The 19,892-nt window shown below is 47.9% G+C and overlaps 1 protein-coding gene across 2 annotated transcripts in view; it reads right to left on the reverse strand.

Moving 5' to 3' along the window:
* Positions 1 to 14,217, reverse strand: part of kif3c (kinesin family member 3C) — a 34,084-nt gene extending 19,867 nt beyond the window's left edge. Inside the window, exon 1 of one of the 2 annotated variants that reach the window (XM_004914940.4) lies at positions 12,225 to 14,217. In XM_004914940.4, coding sequence (XP_004914997.1) covers positions 12,225 to 13,637 — 1,413 coding nt within the window. In that variant the 5' untranslated portion in view covers positions 13,638 to 14,217. The remainder of the gene's footprint in view (positions 1 to 12,224) is intronic. The other variant, XM_002942110.5, reaches the window with a different exon arrangement.
* Between the last annotated feature and the right edge of the window lie 5,675 nt (positions 14,218 to 19,892).

Here is a 19,892-nt window from a genome sequence, read left to right on the forward strand (position 1 = left end):
CAGTGACACAAGAAGGGATTAGTTGCCCTGTGACTAGCGGGGGCAACTCTGGGCAACTTCGGAAATCTAAAGCAGCGCATATGTTTTCCTACCAGTGATTTACGTTACCGCCAGTAGCAAAACATTCAGAGGAGATTAGTTGCCGCTGCAAATTAATCATGGGGCGACTGGTTTATATATATATATATATATATAATTAGCAGGCCCCCCTCTTTTATGACTATTAGAGGAGCATCCGGATACAGGCTGGGCACCCAGGTACGCTGTATCCTTTCCATTAAGCAGCTGTACTTCCCACAAGTGACTCCCATGGTGTGAACTACAAGTCCCAGCATCCCTCAGGGCCACTGGATGGGATTGAGGCTTCTGTTACTGTAGGAACCTATGGAGTGTGTATGGGAATAGCAATAAGTGCAGGATGGAAGCCGATACATTGGCTAAGGATCAATACACGCTGTACATGGAGGAGGCAGTGGGCTCTGCTATTCATGGCTATTAAATCACTCTCGCTGGCCAGCAGAATACAAAAGCTAATGGGCAAGTAAAGTGGCAGCCAGAGGCTAATGAAATTCCCAGTGGGAGCCAAAGCTCATCAGACAAAGAGAGGCACAAACACAGGGAAGCGAATGTGAGTGATCGGCCGCCCCGGTTTCCTATCCCCCTGTGCCCCCCGAGCCGTTCCCATGCCCAGGCTCATTACTGGCACAGATTCCTGCTGCATGGGGGACCCCCCCCAGGGTGGCACTAAAGGGGCAACTTTGGTCTGTAACTGATACAACATGCAGAGCATAGAGGGGGGCAGGTAGCCCTGGCTGTAAGGGCAGAAACACATGGGGCGATTAGTCGCTGCGACTACAAGTCTCCGCTGCAAATTGCCCTGTGTGTCTTCATCCTAATGGTAAAGACCCACAGAGCTACTTGTCACGGCTACTAAACGCCAGAGAATCCCCTGCCATAGACAGTACTGAGAATTGCCCCTGCTAAACACACGTAGAGACAGTTATCAGTAAATGATCAGCATTGTCTGTTTTAGTAGCCGGGACAAGTAGCTGCTACTAGTAGCTCTGTGTGTCTTCACCCTTAGGCCTTACAGGTTAGTGATCCTATGTTCCCTCTAAGCCATGAGTTTTGCATGCGTACATACTAGTTACACACCTACGCACCTAAGTAGGTGCTGAACTACAACTCACACCCTCCAACTGGGCAATGGTGTATCAATAGCCCGAGGGAGCACTGACTACTGCTCTTCAGGAATAAAGGGCTACAATATGGATATTCAGTATGCGGCTATCTCAGCCAGCTGGGGTGGCATGGCCCACAATAAGGGTTTGTACTTTGCTCTATAGAGCTCAATAAGGTCCTTGTTAGCCCTGTCCCCTCACTGTGTGTCATCTTCTAGCAGATCCAGCATCTCCCACACTTGGGGTGGGACTAGGGCAATGTAGTTATGTCATTAGCAGTCACTGAGGGGTTCTGTGCCCCCCATATAAAGGCACAAGGCTGCAGGCTGAGTTATACAGGGAACTCTGAGTATCACTCATGTATTATAAGGGATAATGTACCCCCTACTGTAAATGATAAGGATATTAGCAGTCACTGAGGGGTTCTGTGCCCATATAAAGGCACAAGGCTGCAGGCTGAGTTATACAGGGAACTCTGAGTATCACTCGTGTATTATAAGGGATAATGTACCCCCTACTGTAAATGATAAGGATATTAGCAGTCACTGAGGGGTTCTGTGCCCATATAAAGGCACAAGGCTGCAGGCTGAGTTATACAGGGAACTCTGAGTATCACTCATGTATTATAAGGGATAATGTACCCCCTACTGTAAATGATAAGGATATTAGCAGTCACTGAGGGGTTCTGTGCCCCCCATATAAAGGCACAAGGCTGCAGGCTGAGTTATACAGGGAACTCTGAGTATCACTCATGTATTATAAGGGATAATGTACCCCCTACTGTAAATGATAAGGATATTAGCAGTCACTGAGGGGTTCTGTGCCCATATAAAGGCACAAGGCTGCAGGCTGAGTTATACAGGGAACTCTGAGTATCACTCATGTATTATAAGGAATAATGTACCCCCTACTGTAAATGATAAGGATATTAGCACTGAAGGGTTCTGTGCCCATATAAAGGTACGAGGCTAAAGTCCCAGGGCTTTTATACAAGTCATGGAACTCAGAGGTAACCTCCAATATCCCCATATTTTTCTACAAAGGGTACATTATTTATGATAATACACAAGTTTCAGTAAGTCATGTAACAGAAATGACATAACTAAGCACGGATTATAACTAATGACATCACTAAGTACTATATAAGGATATATTTTACAGGATATTCATGGCCCTTGGGTATTATAACAATATAATTAGCAGGATTACACTATCCCAGCATTATACTGTAGTGTTAGTGCCACTGAGAGCCCTTGGAATGGATACATGAAACAGGTTTCCATGTGTGGATGTAACATACATATTTATAGCCAGCCGGCAGCACAGATACATCATTCAACTCCCCCAACTCCCACACCCCCAGCTAAAAAGAAGTTTCCCCCTCAACTGTGCTCTCTGCTGCCCCCCAGCCCTGCCCTTTAGATGCCCCCCCATGGCTCCTTGGCTTTAGAACCATATTTCCACTCATCTATTTATAAGAGTGAAGACACACAGAGCTACTAGTAGCAGCTACTTGTCACGGCTACTAAAACAGACAATGCTGATCATTTATTTATAACTGTCTCTACGTGTGTTTAGCAGGGGCAATTCTCAGTACTGTCTATGGCAGGGGATTTTCTGGTGTTTAGTAGCTGCTACTAAGTAACTCCGTGTGTTTTCACCCTAAAGAAGTCAGTTGCATCAATACAGGACACCAAGCAGGGTTGTACCCAGGGAGCAGGTTACTCTGTATTATAGCATATAGTTATAAATGACTGAGCCTTATAGGAAAATCTTGTTGGGGCTCCCGGATGGAAGCAGAAAAGCATTATGGGTACAACAGCACAGCCCATAGTCCCTCTTTGTAAAAGCAGCAGCGTGTGGGAGGGGCTACGCTCTGTACCTTACGCCATATTGGAAATTTTTAAATGTGTCTTCCTCTGTGTACTGAGTAACAGGAAGGGGCGTGTCATTTCTCCTAATGATCCCGGTTCCGCCAAGGAAGATCCGCCAAGGAGATCACATGACTAAATGCCAAGGCTGACCAGATAGGTGTGTGAATGCAAGTTCCACAAGTTCCTTGTCCTTAAAAATGAATCCCAAATATTGGGACTTTACACTGAAATGGTCAGTAGCCAAAAGAATCATAATTGACATGGCCCGTGTGTTGGGACCCCCGATAGGCCTCTCTGACCAATATCTGACGAAGAATCGGGCAGGTGTTGATTGGGCAGGCTTGATTTTCCCATCAGATCAGTCCGGCAGCTCCTATACCTGTTGTTGTAATTCACTTGTTTGTCCCTAGGTCTAGATCATTGAATTAGCCCAATATTGCCAACCTTATGCATGGTCGGACTGGGGGGTGCAGGGCCCAACCTGCACCCCCCAATGGCACCCGCTGCCTTCACCCCCCCCCCCACCTGCAGAGGCCCCCAACACCCTTCAACCCCCTCCCCGAGCACTCCTAAAAGAAACCTGCGGCGCGTTGGGGGAGGGATAGGATCTGGGCCACCTGGGGCTACCCTGGCGGCCCAGTCTGACGCTGACCTTATGTAAGTGGCCGGCCGGTTTACCTAGGCCATCCAGACAGCTTGGCCCGCCCCCAACCTTAGGGCAGGGTCTGAGATCTGCCCAGGGCTGGAACTAGGGGTAGGTAGAAGAGGTACCTGACTACGGCACAGTGATGGGGGGGGGGGCACCAGATATGTCTCCTGCCTACCCATAGTCCCTGCTGCTTGTGGCCAAGGATGCCCGGTCTGCTTGGCCCAACCCTGGATCTGCCGGGACCATATAGGACATTTACTATGAAAAGATGTTGCGCACAGTACATGGCTGTGTCCTGGGAAGTGGGGGCCATGTCTGCACTGAAGCAGTTTCTCATTATCCATGTAGATCTATTGGTAGCACCCAACTAACATATGTCCTGTCAGCCAATCAATATCCACCAACAGGCAGCGGCTGCTCCATTCCAATTGGCCACTGTGAGAGCCAATAGAATGTGCAGACAGCAAGGTAAGGCTTCTTCTTGTACAGTCTAGGGGGGGCATCAGTGACCTGACTACAGAGACCCCGCTGGGTGCCCAGAGCAACATGGACTGGGGGGGTGTTACCCACAATTCTGCACAAGTCACAGCTATAAACATTATTGTTGGGAAAACAATGTAACAACTGCCAATCACATGTAGAGTAAACATACCAATATAGAGAGACTGTACTGTGTAAGGGTAACAATATGGCAGCCTATGGGAATGTTTATATGCAGCCTAAAGGCACAGTGCTCCACATTATAGAAGGATCCATTATGCAGAAACCCTACATCTCAAGCAAATTGTATAACATATACCTACAAACAGCTCCCTTTCAGCTGAATGTGACCCTAAGCAGTGCCTGTGCCCCGTATCCACTCTTCCCTGGCCTTTCTGCTTATTAATATTGATCCCAAGCTCTGTCCCACCCACCCGCACCCCCCATGTAACCAGTCACGTCATATCCGTGCCTCATACATGAGCCTGTCACCCACACAATAAATCATTCCCTCCGCAGCCGCACTAATGGCTTTGTCTTCTCTGCCACACAGGGACCTGCCTGCCAGGCTGAAGGGCAAATGGGAAACACAGGAAAGGGATGAAAATAAAATAAGGGAAAAAAATAACATGCAATTTAAAGAAATTCAATAAAATAGCAATTTTGAATTGATCCCCATTGTAAGCAGCAGTCCTGCCCTGCTTTATGGCTGAGATTCTAGCTATCTGTATAACAGAGCATTCTGTCACAGTGGCACAGATCCTATCTGATCCCCCCATTGTAAGCAGCAGTCCTGCCCTGCTTTATGGCTGAGATTCTAGCTATCTGTATAACAGAGCATTCTGTCACAGTGGCACAGATCCTATCTGATCCCCCCATTGTAAGCAGCAGTCCTGCCCTGCTTTATGGCTGAGATTCTAGCTATCTGTATAACAGAGCATTCTGTCACAGTGGCACAGATCCTATCTGATCCCCCCATTGTAAGCAGCAGTCCTGCCCTGCTTTATGGCTGACATTCTAGCTATCTGTATAACAGAGCATTCTGTCACAGTGGCACAGATCCTATCTGATCCCCCCATTGTAAGCAGCAGTCCTGCCCTGCTTTATGGCTGAGATTCTAGCTATCTGTATAACAGAGCATTCTGTCACAGTGGCACAGATCCTATCTGATCCCCCCATTGTAAGCAGCAGTCCTGCCCTGCTTTATGGCTGAGATTCTAGCTATCTGTATAACAGAGCATTCTGTCACAGTGGCACAGATCCTATCTGATCCCCCCATTGTAAGCAGCAGTCCTGCCCTGCTTTATGGCTGAGATTCTAGCTATCTGTATAACAGAGCATTCTGTCACAGTGGCACAGATCCTATCTGATCCCCCCATTGTAAGCAGCAGTCCTGCCCTGCTTTATGGCTGAGATTCTAGCTATCTGTATAACAGAGCATTCTGTCACAGTGGCACAGATCCTATCTGATCCCCCCATTGTAAGCAGCAGTCCTGCCCTGCTTTATGGCTGAGATTCTAGCTATCTGTATAACAGAGCATTCTGTCACAGTGGCACAGATCCTATCTGATCCCCCCCATTGTAAGCAGCAGTCCTGCCCCGCTTTATGGCTGAGATTCTAGCTATCTGTATAACAGAGCATTCTGTCACAGTGGCACAGATCCTATCTGATCCCCCCATTGTAAGCAGCAGTCCTGCCCTGCTTTATGGCTGAGATTCTAGCTATCTGTATAACAGAGCATTCTGTCACAGTGGCACAGATCCTATCTGATCCCCCCATTGTAAGCAGCAGTCCTGCCCTGCTTTATGGCTGAGATTCTAGCTATCTGTATAACAGAGCATTCTGTCACAGTGGCACAGATCCTATCTGATCCCCCCATTGTAAGCAGCAGTCCTGCCCCGCTTTATGGCTGAGATTCTAGCTATCTGTATAACAGAGCATTCTGTCACAGTGGCACAGATCCTATCTGACCCCCCCCCCCCCATTGTAAGCAGCAGTCCTGCCCTGCTTTATGGCTGAGATTCTAGCTATCTGTATAACAGAGCATTCTGTCACAGTGGCACAGATCCTATCTGACCCCCCCATTGTAAGCAGCAGTCCTGCCCTGCTTTATGGCTGAGATTCTAGCTATCTGTATAACAGAGCATTCTGTCACAGTGGCACAGATCCTATCTGACCCCCCCCCCCCCCCTCATTGTAAGCAGCAGTCCTGCCCTGCTTTATGGCTGAGATTCTAGCTATCTGTATAACAGAGCATTCTGTCACAGTGGCACAGATCCTATCTGACCCCCCCATTGTAAGCAGCAGCCCTGCCCTGCTTTATGGCTGAGATTCTAGCTATCTGTATAACAGAGCATTCTGTCACAGTGGCACAGATCCTATCTGACCCCCCCCCCCCCCCCCTCATTGTAAGCAGCAGTCCTGCCCTGCTTTATGGCTGAGATTCTAGCTATCTGTATAACAGAGCATTCTGTCACAGTGGCACAGATCCTATCTGATCCCCCCATTGTAAGCAGCAGTCCTGCCCTGCTTTATGGCTGAGATTCTAGCTATCTGTATAACAGAGCATTCTGTCACAGTGGCACAGATCCTATCTGATCCCCCCATTGTAAGCAGCAGTCCTGCCCTGCTTTATGGCTGAGATTCTAGCTATCTGTATAACAGAGCATTCTGTCACAGTGGCACAGATCCTATCTGATCCCCCCCATTGTAAGCAGCAGTCCTGCCCCGCTTTATGGCTGAGATTCTAGCTATCTGTATAACAGAGCATTCTGTCACAGTGGCACAGATCCTATCTGATCCCCCCATTGTAAGCAGCAGTCCTGCCCTGCTTTATGGCTGAGATTCTAGCTATCTGTATAACAGAGCATTCTGTCACAGTGGCACAGATCCTATCTGATCCCCCCATTGTAAGCAGCAGTCCTGCCCTGCTTTATGGCTGAGATTCTAGCTATCTGTATAACAGAGCATTCTGTCACAGTGGCACAGATCCTATCTGACCCCCCCCCCCCCCATTGTAAGCAGCAGTCCTGCCCTGCTTTATGGCTGAGATTCTAGCTATCTGTATAACAGAGCATTCTGTCACAGTGGCACAGATCCTATCTGACCCCCCCATTGTAAGCAGCAGTCCTGCCCTGCTTTATGGCTGAGATTCTAGCTATCTGTATAACAGAGCATTCTGTCACAGTGGCACAGATCCTATCTGACCCCCCCCCCCCCCCCTCATTGTAAGCAGCAGTCCTGCCCTGCTTTATGGCTGAGATTCTAGCTATCTGTATAACAGAGCATTCTGTCACAGTGGCACAGATCCTATCTGACCCCCCCATTGTAAGCAGCAGCCCTGCGTAGGCCTTTTTATGGCGATTCCCTTTGTTGCCAGTGGAAAGGCATTTCGGAGAGACTGACCACCGGTGGTAGCAGAGATCTATCGTGGGTGGCTAATCTCTCCAAGGGAAAAAACTTACCTGCTGTACAAGTTCTGAGAATAATTTGACTTTTATTTTTAGAACTGAGAAGCTATGAAGGTGCTTCATGCTGACAGTGCTGAGTGTATGTGCATTAGGATAGGTGATATCTGTATTTGTCATTACGTGGGAGAAGCATACTGAAGGCTAGGGCTTTGGGGGATTCTGGGTGTTGTTGCCTGGCAACAGTTAAAATCCCAGCATGCTCCCAACATTATAGGATGATGCTTAAACTTGTAGCGTAGCAATAGAAACATTCCCAGAATCCTTCAGTCCAAGGGCATATTTATCGAACAGAAAAAAAATCTTTAAAGGGACACTGCCATGATATTTATGGGGCACTTTTTATTTCTAAATGACACTGTTACACAGCAAATAATTCCCTCTGCCATTTAACCTTTTATTCTTGAACCAACATATTTATTTGTAGCTGTAATATTGGTGTGTAGGCGCCATCTCAGTGCCTTGTGCCTGAGTCTGAGCTTTCAGCCAGCGCTACACATTAGAACTGCTTTCAGCTAACCTATTGTTTCTCCTACTCCCATGTAACTGGAGGAGTCCCAAGCCGGACTTGGATTTCTTACTATTGAGTGCTATTCTGATACCTACTGGGAGCTGCTATCTTGCTCCCTTCCCATTGTTCTGCTGATCGGCTGCTGGGGGTGGGGGGGATATCACTCCAACTTGCAGCGCAACAGTAAAGTGTGCCTGAGTCTGAGCTTTCAGCCAGCGCTACACATTAGAACTGCTTTCAGCTAACCAATTGTTTCTCCTACTCCCATGTAACTGGAGGAGTCCCAAGCCGGACTTGGATTTCTTACTATTGAGTGCTATTCTGATACCTACTGGGAGCTGCTATCTTGCTCCCTTCCCATTGTTCTGCTGATCGGCTGCTGGGGGTGAGGGGGGGGGGATATCACTCCAACTTGCAGCGCAGCAGTAAAGTGTGCCTGAGTCTGAGCTTTCAGCCAGCGCTACACATTAGAACTGCTTTCAGCTAACCTATTGTTTCTCCTACTCCCATGTAACTGGAGGAGTCCCAAGCCGGACTTGGATTTCTTACTATTGAGTGCTATTCTGATACCTACTGGGAGCTGCTATCTTGCTCCCTTCCCATTGTTCTGCTGATCGGCTGCTGGGGGTGAGGGGGGGGGGATATCACTCCAACTTGCAGCGCAGCAGTAAAGTGTGACTGAAGTTTATCATGTTTTCTCATGACAGTATTTATATATATTGTACTTGGGGGACCTGTGCCATGGGGGGATGCATGCAAAAGCAACTATGTATATTGGGGGCTTGTGTTCTTTCTGTAATTGCTGCCGTCTGGCCCAACTAATCTCTGGATATGGAATGGAAGCTCCTAGATATTTCCTTTGTACTGAGACTGCAGCTGATGCACAGATTGTGCTCACATCTTTGAGTGTTGGGGGGCTGCTAAAATAAATATATATGTGCTACACTACTGTGAGATGCCTGGGCACGGGGTGGGGGGGGTAGGTAGAAGCACAGGAGGGGAAAGAGACTGCTATGTGGGGGCCATCGGGGTGCCGTACTGTGCAGAATGTGAGATTACCCAGGGCTACACGAGACAGCACCACACGTCACAGTGGAAGCATTGGGCCTCCGTGATGTTGTTGCCTATTCCCTCCCCCATGGGCTGCTATAGGAAATGCTGCACCAAATTAAAGAATATGGTCCGTAGGGACACTGGGGGGTGTATACTGACCCATGCCGTCATTATAACGGCCCAGGTAACCATTCAGGGTGATACCCCTTGCAGACTCGGGAATTGCATGAGATAATGCCCAGAATAAGGTTACAGACCCCCCCTGAGGTTACCATGGCCCCCTGCAATACTGCTGGCAATAACAAATATATCATTTTAATCCATCAACCTTAATGGCTTTCCAACACGTCCCCCCCGAACCATGATTTCACTCACCCAAGGGCAGTAACGGTTTGACTTTTTTGGTTCCCCTTGGGAGGTCCAACCATTAGTCAAGACCCATTTTGCTTTATGACCGGGTTACAGAACATTGTTGCAGCCATAATCCCAAGAATAGTAATGTTCACCCCCAAAACTGACCCTTTCCCTGGGCTTTTGGGGGTCCCTCCAAATCCTACCCTGACGCTTCTTAAGGCCCCACCAGGGGGGACAGCTCTTGCCTCTGCCATAAAGCGACATACTGATTCTCTAAACACCCATAACACACTGGGGCTCATTTATAAAGTTTACAGTCCCTAGTTTTGACTTGCTGTCTCTGGGGATTTTGGTCTCTGGCCTATAGAATTTAATACAGGTATGGAACCCATTATCTAGAATGCTCGGACCTGGGGTTTTCCGGATAAGGGATCTTTCTGTAATTTGGATCCCCCAATAGGGATGTTCTGCATCGAATAAGGATTAATTGTATCTTAGTTGGGATCAAGTAGAAGGTACTGTTTTATTATTACAGAGAAAAGGGAATCATAAAACCATTAAATAAACCCAATAGGGCTGTTCTGCCCCCAATAAGGGGTAATTATATCTTAGTTGGGATCAAGTACAGGTACTGTTTTATTATTACAGAGAAAAGGGAATCATTTAACCATTAAATAAACCCAATTGGATTGTTCTGCCCCCAATAAGGGGTAATTATATCTTAGTTGGGATCAAGTACAGGTACTGTTTTATTATTACAGAGAAAAGGGAATCATTTAACCATTAAATAAACCCAATAGGGCTATTCTGCCCCAATAAGGGGTAATTATATCTTAGTTGGGATCAAGTACAGGTACTGTTTTATTATTACAGAGAAAAGGGAATCATTTAACCATTAAATAAACCCAATAGGGCTGTTCTGCCCCAATAAGGGGTAATTATATCTTAGTTGGGATCAAGTACAGGTACTGTTTTATTATTACAGAGAAAAGGGAATCATTTAACCATTAAATAAACCCAATAGGGCTGTTCTGCCCCCAATAAGGGGTAATTATATCTTAGTTGGGATCAAGTACAGGTACTGTTTTATTATTACAGAGAAAAGGGAATCATTTAACCATGAAATAAACCCAATAGGGCTGTTCTGCCCCAATAAGGGGTAATTATATCTTAGTTGGGATCAAGTACAGGTACTGTTTTATTATTACAGAGAAAAGGGAATCATTTAACCATTAAATAAACCCAATAGGGCTGTTCTGCCCCCAATAAGGATTAATTGTATCTTAGTTGGGATCAAGTAGAAGGTATTATTTTATTATAACAGAGAAAAAGGAAATCATTTTTAAAAATTAGAATTATTTGCTTATAATGGAGTCTATGGGAGAGGGCCTTTCGGTAATTTGGAACTTTCTGGATAATCGGTTTCCAGATAACGGATCCCATACCTGTACTGACCAACTGCGCAGAGTTATGCCAGTTCTGTTTTTTTAATTCTGTAACCAATAGCTAATGAGAAGGGGATCTTGGAACACAGCCGCACTGTACCACTAATTATATCCGGTATAGTGGGTGCGGCACTCTGTGCCCCTTTTGATGCAATTGTCTTGGCAACAGGGCTACAATAGGCTGATCCTGTCACCCCTTTAACTGGGGACAAATGGGATCATTCAGGCCAGTTCTGAGTTGAATAGATCAGTGCCCAAAGGGTTAAAGCTATGTTTACTTTTCACATCTGGGATTTTTAGCATCATTCTTATTCTCTTGTTGAACTACGACTCCCAGAATCCCCGGAGAACCAAAAGGCTGCAGGCTGGATATAGCACATTGCTAACATGGCAACTTCTGCCTTACTACAATATACATACCCCCAAGCCCCAGAGGTAAAGATAACCTTTTTGAGTTATACATTAGCCCTGTGTTGTAAGAGAAGGCAGAGGCATCCTCTCACCCCATCAGCTGTAGGGTGATAATCTCTTCCCACTAAATGGTAACATGAAATAGTGGGTGACCCCAATGGCACTGGGTTATTTAACATCATCTTATTATTATTTTATTATTATTGTCCTGATTAAGATCACTGTTTACCCGTTATTAAGGGGCCACAGCTGTGCACACAATCCATTAAGGTGCATGGCTGCCTAGAAACCAGTGCAATCTGCAGCATGCATTGTGGGTTTTATATGTGGCCGATAGTAACGGGAAAGCAGACCTTCTTTACTAGAGGGTTGCATTATACTATACACTAGGGTTGCTACCTCACCCCGGCCGCATATTAAACCCACATCCTACATGGCTAATTAGCAATTCATTTCAATGCACGCTGCAGACTGAACTGATTTATGTGCAGCCATGCAGCAGGTATCTAAATTAATTGCTAATTAGCCGTGCAAAACGTGGAATCAATATGTGGCCAGTATTGAAGGGGTGAGGTGGCCACCTTATATACACCATGGATGTTCAACCAGCAGCCATTGGAATGTTGTTGGACTACAACTACCAACATCCCACTGACAGCGGAAGGCTGATAATGACACTGGTACTCGTAGCTCAACATCAATTAGAGCACTGCAGGCTGATCTCCCCCCTCCTCAATGGTTCGGCTCCATCTGAGCAAGTAAACAAGTGTTTCTCCCAGTGGAATGAGTGCAACTTACCTTGAATTTCACAGCCAGCAGCTCTGTAGCTTTCTGCTCCTTGGTCAGATCATCCATCATCTTCTCCTTCTCTTCTATCAGCTTCAGTTTCTCCTCTGCCAATAGACTGTGATCATCTTGGATGGCGGCCTTCTCCTGCTCAATCCTCTCTGCCTGCTCCTTCAGGTAACTTCCTACGTTCTTCTCGATGAGCTTGTCTTCATTGTCTTCTTCTGCCTCCGTATCTGGAGTGCCGTCTCCATCCACAGACTTTTTTCTGCGGCTGTTCCTTCTTCTCTTCTTACTCAGCATCCCTCGTTTCTCCAGCTGGGCTTTTAGTCGAGCGATTTCCTCTTGGAACTCCCTCAACAATGTGTCCTTTGGGTCCTCGTTGATTCTAGGCTTGTTCTTGATGTTCTTGGCCCTATTGGCAAATCTGAGGGTGGACAAGGTCTCGTCGTAATTGACCGAAGCCGGCCCTAAAGTTGCCACCATAATGGTTTTTGCATTGCCGCCCAGAGAATCCTGAAGCAAGCGGGTGAGTTTGGAGTCTCTGTAAGGAATATGGGTGCTTCTGCCATCAACCAGTGCAGAGATCACATTACCCAGCGCTGAAAGTGAGAGGTTAATTTTTGAAGCTTCTTTAGGCCTGTCACCATTTATTCCTGTTTTGCTTTGTCTCTCACTGCCAGCTAAGTCCACCAGGTTGAGTTTCCCCACTCGGATATGCTCTTCCCCATCCACTCCAATTTCGCTGCACTCCACCGTGATGACAAAAATGGTGTGGGACCTTGAGCTGTACTCGTTCATATATGTGCAGGCCACGGACCGTGACTGGTTGCCCAAATTCATGACATGTTCGATCTCCTTGACGTTCTTTGTCACAAAAGACGAGAGGTCCTTGATGTAAACTCCGGTCTCGGGATTCTCCTTGAGTTCGAGCTTCCTATTCTGGTCTTTGCACAAAAGGTCTCTGATCTCCTCCTGGTAGATTTCGAGGTAAGACGCCCTCACCAAATATTGCTGGTTTTGGGAGCGGGAGATGTGAGTGAAAATATGGTCAAAAGTATTAGGGATCACCCCTCTTTTCTCAGGCTCGGCCCAAACACCTTGCATAGTGTAGGTCTTTCCGGTGCCGGTCTGCCCGTAAGCAAATATGGTCCCGTTGAACCCCTGCAGCACCGAGTCAATAAGAGGCCTAACTGTCTCATCGTACAGGTCCGCCTGCTTCGAGCTGGCATCGTATACGGCATCGAATGTGAACGTCTTTGCCAGTTCCCCTGGATTTGCCCTTGGATGCCTCATAGTCACTTGGCCCAGTTTAATATCCATATCAACAATGCCCTCGTAGCCAGCTGCCTCCTCTTTCCTGTTGGTAGGGCGGCATCGTACCACCACCTTCAGCGCCTCGCTACTCTTAGCTTTGCTGCACATCTTGACTCTCCTTTTTGCTCCCGTCTGGTGCTTTTGTTTATCCCAAGGCAACGCAAACCCACAGACACACCTCAGAACCCACAGACGCCCCGGTGCAAGGATTTTTCAATCCTCCCCTTCTCACCTTTGCTTTCCTGAACAGAAGGATTTACTGGGCGGAATAATCCCCTGGTGGCATCTCCTTAGAAATTGCAGGAGCTTCATTGCGCAGCCCCCATGAGATACACAGGAGCCGTTCTAGCTTGTACGGGAAAGGACGGGGATCTGCAGCAAGGGGGTAAATAAGGAAATGTACCAAGTGCCCCCGGTGTGTGGGTAGTCAGAGCCGGAGACAAATCCTGTGCCAGGTTCCTGGGAGGCATCTGGAAACGCCTTGGCTGTTCCTCAGCTGTAGATGCTCATTCATTGCAGTGCGGCTGTTCTGTGTGTGAGAATGACAGGCAAAAACAAGGACAGGGGATGAGGCGGGGTCTCACAATGATGCTGTGGTGCTCGGAGAGGGTGGGGGGCAGATGCCTCTACTGACTGCTTTGCTGTGCAGGAAAACAGCCAGATAGGACACAATGCTCAGCTAATGCTTCCCCATCGGAGCCTGCCCACCGGCTGAGCTCACTCCCCACAGAGATGTTATCCTGCACAGGAATTCTGGGGCTTGTAGTTCTCAGCCGCTTGGTGAGTGTGGCAGACGTGCCACTAAGGCTCTTATTCTGCAGAGATTCAGAAAAAACAAAACAGGCCAGTGATTGGCTGACAGGCATAGCAACTCCCAGAATCCCCTTACAGCCAAGCAAAATGTGAGACATTAAAAGAGCAATGCTAAATAGAGATTGTAGGATTTTATTGGTAGTAAGTGTGAGTCCCTGGCAATGATATGTACAATGGAAATAGAGCATTTGGGCTGGCTACATACCTAAATAGAATTAGAATACATAGAATACATAATAATTAGTGTAACAAGGTTACAGATATATAGAAACATTGGGGTAACAGTCACCCTGCTATAGTTCCAGGGGTACCCAGGGCACAAATAAGCACTCACCCCAAATCTCCCCCTAACTGGCCTTCAGGCTGGGCCCCCTTAGCCCATAACAAGGTTACAGATATATAGAAACATTGGGGTAACAGTCACCCTGCTATAGTTCCAGGGGTACCCAGGGCACAAATAAGCACTCACCCCAAATCCCCCCCTAACTGGCCTTCAGGCTGGGCCCCCTTAGCCCATAACAAGGTTACAGATATATAGAAACATTGGGGTAAGAGTCACCCTGCTATAGTTCCAGGGGTACCCAGGGCACAAATAAGCACCCACCCCAAATCCCCCCCCAACTGGCCTTCAGGCTGGGCCCCCTTAGCCCATAACAAGGTTACAGATATATAGAAACATTGGGGTAACAGTCACCCCGCTATAGTTCCAGGGGTACCCAGGGCACAAATAAGCATTCACCCCAAATCCCCCCCCTAACTGGCCTTCAGGCTGGGCCCCCTTAGCCCATAACAAGGTTACAGATATATAGAAACATTGGGGTAACAGTCACCCTGCTATAGTTCCAGGGGTACCCAGGGCACAAATAAGCACTCACCCCAAATCCCCCCCTAACTGGCCTTCAGGCTGGGCCCCCTTAGCCCATAACAAGGTTACAGATATATAGAAACATTGGGGTAACAGTCACCCTGCTATAGTTCCAGGGGTACCCAGGGCACAAATAAGCACTCACCCCAAATCCCCCCCCTAACTGGCCTTCAGGCTGGGCCCCCTTAGCCCATAACAAGGTTACAGATATATAGAAACATTGGGGTAACAGTCACCCCGCTATAGTTCCAGGGGTACCCAGGGCACAAATAAGCACTCACCCCAAATCCCCCCCTAACTGGCCTTCAGGCTGGGCCCCCTTAGCCCATAACAAGGTTACAGATATATAGAAACATTGGGGTAACAGTCACCCCGCTATAGTTCCAGGGGTACCCAGGGCACAAATAAGCACTCACCCCAAATCCCCCCCTAACTGGCCTTCAGGCTGGGCCCCCTTAGCCCATAACAAGGTTACAGATATATAGAAACATTGGGGTAACAGTCACCCTGCTATAGTTCCAGGGGTACCCAGGGCACAAATAAGCACTCACCCCAATCAGATGTCTGTATTCATTATGCTCGTTGCATTAGAGCAGTAAAAGCTGTTGGCTGATTGGCTGCTATGGGTTGCTGGGCTGTGCCAGACTTGCCTTCTTTTACTACACTGACTGCAAAGCACTGGAACCCATTATAGCAGCCCTGAATATTGGCAGGCAGGCAGACAAGCCCGGGGTACAGGCCAATCCGGGACCCGCCAGGTGTTGTGTAATTTCCCAGCATCCCAATGACAAGAGCAGCAGGGAGTTGTACTTCACATGGAAACCAAACTGCTTTTCCCAATTCTCCATGCACATTCCTTCGCCAGTCTCTAATGTTCCAGATGCTGATATCAAATCTCCCAAATTCCAGCAAAATTCCCCTTATCCCCCTGCTGGCACCGTCTGCGTAGGAACGACCTTCAGCAAGGGCACGGGCACCAAACGCGGCAGGCTCCTATTGGATAAAGAGAAAGTGGAGAAAGGGAAAACTATGCGCAGCTGGCAATGGATGCTCCCTAAAGAGATATGGCATCTCCTTCTGCCCCTATGGGATGGGAGCAGCTGGAACGGGTCCTATTGTGCCCCCACCTCAACCCGCTCCAATGTGCAAGAAAATCTAAGCGCAGGGGTAGGAGGGGGGCAACATCCAATGGGCCACCTCAGGGGGGCACTTACTAGCCAAATGCCCCTGGCTGTGCTCATTCGCTTACACTGCCCTATGCTTGTTTGTGTGCCCTTAATGCTTCAAGTAACACTGTTACGGGAAAACCTGTTTGTTACAAACCCATCATTTAATAGAGCTTCTCCAGCAGAATCCTGCATTGTAATCTGTTTTTCCCATGGGGCTAGCCATATTCTTCATTTCCCAGGGTGCCACAGCCATGTGACCTGTGCTCTGATAAACTTCACTCACACTTTACTGCTCCGCTGCAAGTTGGAGTGATATCCCCCCCCTCACCCCCAGCAGCCGATCAGCAGAACAATGGGAAGGGAGCAAGATAGCAGCTCCCAGTAGGTATCAGAATAGCACTCAATAGTAAGAAATCCAAGTCCGGCTTGGGACTCCTCCAGTTACATGGGAGTAGGAGAAACAATAGGTTAGCTGAAAGCAGTTCTAATGTGTAGCGCTGGCTGAAAGCTCAGACTCAGGCACACTTTACTGCTGCGCTGCAAGTTGGAGTGATATCCCCCCCCCCTCACCCCCAGCAGCCGCTCAGCAGAACAATGGGAAGGGAGCAAGATAGCAGCTCCCAGTAGGTATCAGAATAGCACTCAATAGTAAGAAATCCAAGTCCGGCTTGGGACTCCCCCAGTTACATGGGAGTAGGAGAAACAATAGGTTAGCTGAAAGCAGTTCTAATGAGTAGCGCTGGCTGAAAGCTCAGACTCAGGCACAAGGCACTGAGATGGCGCCTACACACCAATATTACAGCTACAAATACATTTGTTGGTTCACAAATAAAATGTTGAATGTTAAAGAGGGAATTATTTGCTAATTTAGAATTAAAAAGTACCCCATAAAAATTATGGCAGTATCCCTTTAATCTGCAAAGTCCGTTTAGTGGCTTTGGTAATTAAGCTAAACCCATTAGCGCAACCAGAAAGCCACAGGCCAGTGGGTAGCAGTACTGATGTCCAGCTAATCATCCTGCTCATAAGATGCCTGTTTGGCCAGAGCAGTTGGAGCAGACACTCACAAGATGGCTTCCTTCTCTGTGCGGGAGCTAAGGTACCGCTGCACTTGCGCTTGGTTGGTTCAAGAATAAATGTTTAAATGGCATATTTATAAAAATGGTTTATTTAGATGAAGCAGGGTGTTACATATGAGCTGTTTAATGTAATTTATGTGTTTTATACAGACTTACATTGTTCATGCTTTTGTCTTATAAACCCCCGTACCACTCACCATTCGCTCACTGCCCCAACCCATTACTTATTAGTGAATACCTGTGCTATGTACTTTGTGGCTCCATCATTAAGTTTAATTTGAACCCCACGTCTGTTTGCCTAAAAAGAACAAAGTGATCCTTAGCTCCATGGTGTTGGCGTGTTTAGATGTGGAGCAAGAAGGGGCGTCCCATGTTCAGCTGTACACGTGTCTCCCACATGTAATGTAACAGAAGGAGTGTTTAATGTGAGTAATTACATTAATTGCAATAGAAGATCATGTACTCACATGCACACGCTGTGGGAGGCGGCTTGTAGGCTGCACATCTTGGCCTCTTTCCCCTTGTTTGCTATAGTTTATACAGAGCAAGTGGCCAGCTCCATGTTGTAGCTCCCATAATTCCCAGCTACAGTCAGGTGATGCCAATGGGCCAATAAAAGGGCCACCATTTGGGGGTTTTAAACTTGAAAGCAAGCAAGTTGCAGGTAAAACTCAGTCCCTTTGTTAAATGTATAATGAAGCAGTAGGACAGGCCAGACCGGGGGTGAGTGAGTGTAGGATGGGCCAGACCGGGGGTGAGTGAGTGTAGGACGGGCCAGACCGGGGGTGAGTGAGTGTAGGACGGGCCAGACCGGGGGTGAGTGAGTGTAGGACGGGCCAGACCGGGGGTGAGTGAGTGTAGGACGGGCCAGACCGGGGGTGAGTGAGTGTAGGACGGGCCAGACCGGGGGTGAGTGAGTGTAGGACGGGCCAGACCGGGGGTGAGTGAGTGTAGGACGGGCCAGACCAGGGGTGAGTGAGTGTAGGACAGGCCAGACCAGGGGTGAGTGAGTGTAGGACAGGCCAGACCAGGGGTGAGTGAGTGTAGGACTGGCCAGACCGGGGGTGAGTGAGTGTAGGACAGGCCAGACCGGGGGGGAGTGAGTGTAGGACAGGCCAGACCAGGGGTGAGTGAGTGTAGGACAGGCCATACCGGGGGTGAGTGAGTGTAGGACAGGCCAGACCAGGGGTGAGTGAGTGTAGGACAGGCCAGACCAGGGGTGAGTGAGTGTAGGACAGGCCAGACCAGGGGTGAGTGAGTGTAGGACTACCCTAGGCCCGGGCCTTGCCACAAGGCGCAGAATTCCATGCTGCAATCCGCTCTGTGTTCCTGCCCCAGGCCAACACAATGGTACCAGGCACATCAATAAGCTTTTTGTAGGGTCGGGGCAGATTCACAGACTGAGAATCCACCCAATGTGGCTGTCCGGAGCAGCCACAGGTGGGTGGCTGGCAGGTACAGCCACAGGTGGGTGGCTGGCAGGTAGGAGCCTATATGCTGTGTAATATGGATATAACGGGTACTGTTGTATATAGGCAGAAGGCATATTGAGATGCAGAGAATTTATTAAGGATTCAGCAAGAAATACAAGTCCATAAAACAGGCCAGTGGTCAGAGGCAGGCAGCAAAACAATACAAGTCCATTGAGCAGGCAGAGGGTCAGGACTGGCAGCAGGCAAGGAGGGTCCGAATAACAGGCAGTGGTCAGGGGCAGGCTGAAGACAGAGAGGAGTCAAATAAACAGGCCGAGGTCAACTACCGGGAGATCCAACAGAAGTCAGGGACAGGAGACGAGGAACGGAACCAGGCAGGAGTCAGGCAGGTATGGTCACAGAAACACAGGCAGGTATGGGTGCAGGAACCAGGTAGGAGTCAGGCAGGTACGGTCACAGGATCACAAAAAAGGCTTATTGAACAAGCAACCAGGGGTTGCTTCTAACTGGCTTATAAAGCCCGATAATTGTCCAATTGCAACCACCTGGGCTTACTAAGGGAGGAGGAGGTGACAAGTCAGAACAGTGGAGCAAAGAGGGGAGAATATAATGTTTAGAGCTGGATGCCCAAGGTCTCAAGTGGCTCAATGGAGTAATGCAGAACCTGCCGAATATAAAGTCCAGAGTTCGAGTACAGGCAGGTCCTGACATTACCCCCCCCTGAAGGATCGACTTCCGGGCGATCCCCAGATCAGGTGGATGCATGTACTCAATGTGAAAGTGTCCTTTAGAAGAGATCTGTTGTGATGTATAGAACAAATTGTCCCGAGAAGCACTGAAATGTTTTAGTTTTACCTTGCTGACCATGGCTAACGTCACATCATTTAACAAAAAACTTGAATTCTTTGCATTAATAGAAAAATTGACAAATTGCATGGAAACAAAAAGAAACAGGAAAATACTTAAAAAGACTTGAAATGATTGTCTGCAAAAAGTTATGCCAA

The sequence above is a fragment of the Xenopus tropicalis genome, chromosome 5 (genome assembly GCF_000004195.4).
Source record: "Xenopus tropicalis strain Nigerian chromosome 5, UCB_Xtro_10.0, whole genome shotgun sequence".
NCBI lineage: Eukaryota > Metazoa > Chordata > Amphibia > Anura > Pipidae > Xenopus > Xenopus tropicalis.